The sequence below is a fragment of the Mizuhopecten yessoensis genome, unplaced genomic scaffold, assembly GCF_002113885.1.
Source record: "Mizuhopecten yessoensis strain PY_sf001 unplaced genomic scaffold, ASM211388v2 scaffold3321, whole genome shotgun sequence".
Taxonomy (NCBI): Eukaryota; Metazoa; Mollusca; class Bivalvia; order Pectinida; family Pectinidae; genus Mizuhopecten; species Mizuhopecten yessoensis.
This window is the reverse complement of record NW_018404986.1, coordinates 25430-29888: the sequence shown is the minus strand read 5'-3', so window position 1 is coordinate 29888 and position 4459 is coordinate 25430. Positions and strand designations below refer to the sequence as shown.

Here is a 4459-nt window from a genome sequence, read left to right as displayed (position 1 = left end):
ACGTAAACAATTATATGATTTACCATTGTGGTATTTACACTTACTTTTGACGTTAACAGTTGTGTGATTCACCATTGTTGTATTTGCACCTACTTTTGACGTTAACAATTGTGTGATTCACCATTGTGGTATTTGCACCTACTTTTGACGTTAACAGTTATATTATTCACCATTGTGGTATTAATACTTACTTTTGACGTTAACAATTATATGGTCCACCATTGTGGTATTTACACTTACTTTTGACGTGAACAATTATATTGTCCACCATTGTGGTATACACTTTCTTTTGACGTTAACAATTATATGGTCCACCATTGTGGTATTTACACTTACTTTTGACGTTAACAATTATATGGTCCACCATTGTTGTATATAACTTACTTTCGACGTTAACAATTATATGATCTTACTTTTGACGTTAACAACTTGAGGTCAGCCACTGCCATAGTATGGACCAAGTTACCGTTGATTATCAGCCGAATTTCTATCGTGTCTTGTGTAAACGCCATGACATAAGGAAAGGCACAAACTGAAACAAACACAGATATTTCAGTAAGCAGCAGTACAGAATCACATAACAGTTACGTCATTTATATCTAACAGACAGAACAAAGTGCCAGTACAATGTAACAATATATATGATAAATATACCATCATTCAACAAGTTGGTCGAACAGATGTTAGCGCATTGTTCACGAATTTTCTTTTGAAAAGGATATAAGAACACTCACATACTGTCCATTAAGTATATCACTTTCTCAATCAATATCTATTTTTCGTGTAATTATTACCAAATCATATCCCGAGATTTGCTGTCAAAGACACTAGTTATTATGGTGTCGATACAATGTACCAAACTTGCTGTCTCTAATATTACAGTTTTTATATACGCTTGTATAGTGTTGGTATTAGTTCAACAAAACATAGCCAGAGGATTTCTCTTCTCTTCTGGGATTGGTACCTACCGATAGCTTGCGGTTCGCTGTTCCAATGAAAGTCAAAATCATGCGAGGTTTCCTCACTCAACTTTTGAAAATGGCTAACATCTGTGAAAAAAGAACGACATATACAGCAGTAAGTTCTTGGATTCCTGATTCACGACAAAATATAATATCAGAGGGCACAGGGACCTCTGCTGGACTCCCTTCTACTGACGGAGATCAGAGGGCACAGGGACCTCTGCTGGACTCCCTTCTACTGACGGAGATCAGAGGGCATAGGGACCTCTGCTGGACTCCCTTCTACTGACGGAGATCAGAGGGCACAGGGACCTCTGCTGGACTCCCTTCTACTGACGGAGATCAGAGGGCATAGGGACCTTTGCTGGACTGCCTTCTACTGACGAAGTGTTTATCAGAAGGTACACACGTCAATATTGCAGCAAAACTTAACATCGACATGTTATAGCAAAAGGTTCACACGTCAATATTGGATTTAAAACTAACATTGACATCTTATATTAGCGGGTACACACGTCAATGTTGTATTCAAGACTAACAACGTAACAGCGACATGCCATATCAGAAGGTACACACGTCAATATTGGAGCAAGACTAACATGGGCATCTTATATTAGCGGGTACACACGTCAATATTGGATGTAAGACTAACATTGACATCTTATATCAGCGGGTACAAACGTCAATGTTGGATTCAAGAATAACAACGTAACAGCGACATGCCATATCAGAAGGTTCACACGTCAATATTGGAGCAAGACTAACATGGGCATCTTATATTAGCGGGTACACACGTCAATATTGGATTCAAGACTAACAACGTAACAGCGACATGTTATATCAGAAGGTACACACGTCAATATTGGATTCAAGACTAACATGGACATCTTATATCAGAGGGTACACACGTCAATATCGGATTCAAGACTAACATTGACATCTTATATCAGCGGGTACACATGTCAATATTGGATTCAAGACTAACATGGACCTCTTATATTAGAGGGTACACACGTCAATGTTGGATTCAAGACTAGCATGGACCTCTTATATTAGAGGGTACACACCTCAATATTGGATTCAAGACTAACATGGACCTCTTATATCAGCGGGTACATACGTCAATATTGGATTCAAGACTAACATTGACATCTTATATTAGAGGGTACACACGTCAATATTGGATTCAAGACTAACAACGTAACAGCGACAAGTTATATCAGAAGGAACACACGTGATTGGAATCGAGACTAACAACGACATGTTATATCAGAAGGTACCCACGTCAATATTGGATTCAAGACTAACATTGACATCTTATATCAGCGGGTACATACGTCAATGTTGGAGCAACACAAACAGCGACATTTTATCTCAGAAGGTACACTCGTCAATATTGGAGCAAGACTAACATGGACATCTTATATCAGCGGGTACACACGTCAATGTTGGATTCAAGACTATAACATTGACATCTTACATCAGAGGGTACACACGTCAAAATTGGATTCAAGACTATAACATGGACCTCTTATATCAGCGGGTACACACGTCAATATTGGAATCGAGACTAACAATGACATGTTATATCAGAATGTAAACACGCCAATATTGGATTCAGGACTATCAACGTAACAAAGAAATGTTATAACAAAAAAGTACACACGACATAATATGATTCCTGACTTACAACGACATGTTATAATAGAAGGTACACACGCCACTATTTGATTCCTGACTAACCAGGATATGTTATATCAGAAGGTACACACGCCACTATTAGATTCCTGACTTACAACGACATGTTATAATATAAGGTACACACGCCACTATTTGATTTCTGACTAACCCGGATATGTTATATCAGAAGGTACACACGCCACTCTTTGATTCCTGACTAACCAGGATATGTTATATCAGAAGGTACACACGCCACTATTAGATTCCTGACTTACAACGACATGTTATAATATAAGGTACACACGCCACTATTTGATTCCTGACTAACCAGGATATGTTCTTTCAGAAGGTACACACGCCACTATTTGATTCCTGACTAACCAGGATATGTTATATCAGAAGGTACACATGCCACTCTAAGATTTCTGACTAACAACGACATGTTATATCAGAAGGTACGCGCCACTCTCATATTCCTGACTAACGATGTCGTGTGTTATTAAAAAGACATAAACATCACCATCGACCACTTTACAACGATCACCAAGGAACACCTGACACACCCTAAACCAAAACAAAACTACTTTCAATAATAGGTTATATCAGAAAATTATCATATAACTATGAAACTGCAGGCTTATGATGATATATTAAACACAGAAATATACACCAATAATTATGGGATTAGTCTTATGTCAGTTTATTAGAAGTTAAAATGCACACAAATAATTATTGGATTAAAGGCTTTGTGATGGTATATTAGACGTTGCAATGTTATTATGGTGTATCCGTCTTAGTATTCTATATCTAACTGTACAACAACCACTATAGAGTACCAGAATTACGATGGCGTGATAATTAGAAGGTATATACGCCACTATGGGTTTCCAGACATGAACTGGTATGCATTTGATGTACAAACGTCATCATCATGAAATGTTATGTGTGACTTACGATTGTAGCACAGTAGCAGTTCTGCTTCTTCATCTTCATAGATATCCAGAGCAGACACCAGTTTCACCTAAATGACACGGGTTAAATGACAGAAACTAATGAGTCACTTCCTTGTCATAAGTACCTTGATGTGATTATTGTTACTACGAAAATTCGCTAGTGTTCGAGTACAAGCAGTTAGCAATGGCATTCATTTCAATTTCCGGTTTTGAAGTAAATTATCACACATCATAATAAGATATATATACCATAAAACAACAGAGCTACATCTATATGTACCACAAAACAACAGAGCTACAGATATATGTACCATAAAACAACTGCGCTACATATATGTGTACCATAAAACAACAGAGCTACATATATATGTACCATAAAACAACAGATCTACAGATATATGTACCATAAAACAACTGAGCTACATATATATGTACCATAAAACAATAGATAAAACAACAGAGCTACATATATATATGTACCATAAAACAACAGCGCTACATATATATGTACCATAAAACACCAGAGCTACTTATATATGTACCATAAAACAACAGAGCTCCTTATATATGTACCATAAAACAACAGAGCTACACATATATGTACCATAAAACAACAGAGCTACATATATATGTACCATAAAGCAAAATAACTACATATATATGTGACATAAAAAAACAGAGCTACATATATATGTACCATAAAACAACAGAGCTACTTATATATGTACCATAAAACAACAGATCTACAGATATATGTACCATAAAACAATAGAGCTACAGATATATGTACCATAAAACAACAGAGCTACAGATATATGTACCATAAAACAACAGAGCTACATATATATGTACCATAAAACAACA

At 36.5% G+C, this 4459-nt stretch overlaps 1 protein-coding gene across 1 annotated transcript in view; it reads right to left on the bottom strand.

Annotated features, from left to right (window-relative positions):
- LOC110447344 (GTPase-activating Rap/Ran-GAP domain-like protein 3) overlaps window positions 1-4459 on the bottom strand; it is a gene marked incomplete at its 5' end in the record, with an annotated part of 34393 nt that overhangs the window by 8865 nt on the left and 21069 nt on the right. The window contains 3 exons of the mRNA XM_021492966.1: window positions 414-532; window positions 969-1049; window positions 3597-3663. Of these exons, the coding sequence (XP_021348641.1) occupies window positions 414-532; window positions 969-1049; window positions 3597-3663 (267 nt within the window). The remainder of the gene's footprint in view (window positions 1-413; window positions 533-968; window positions 1050-3596; window positions 3664-4459) is intronic.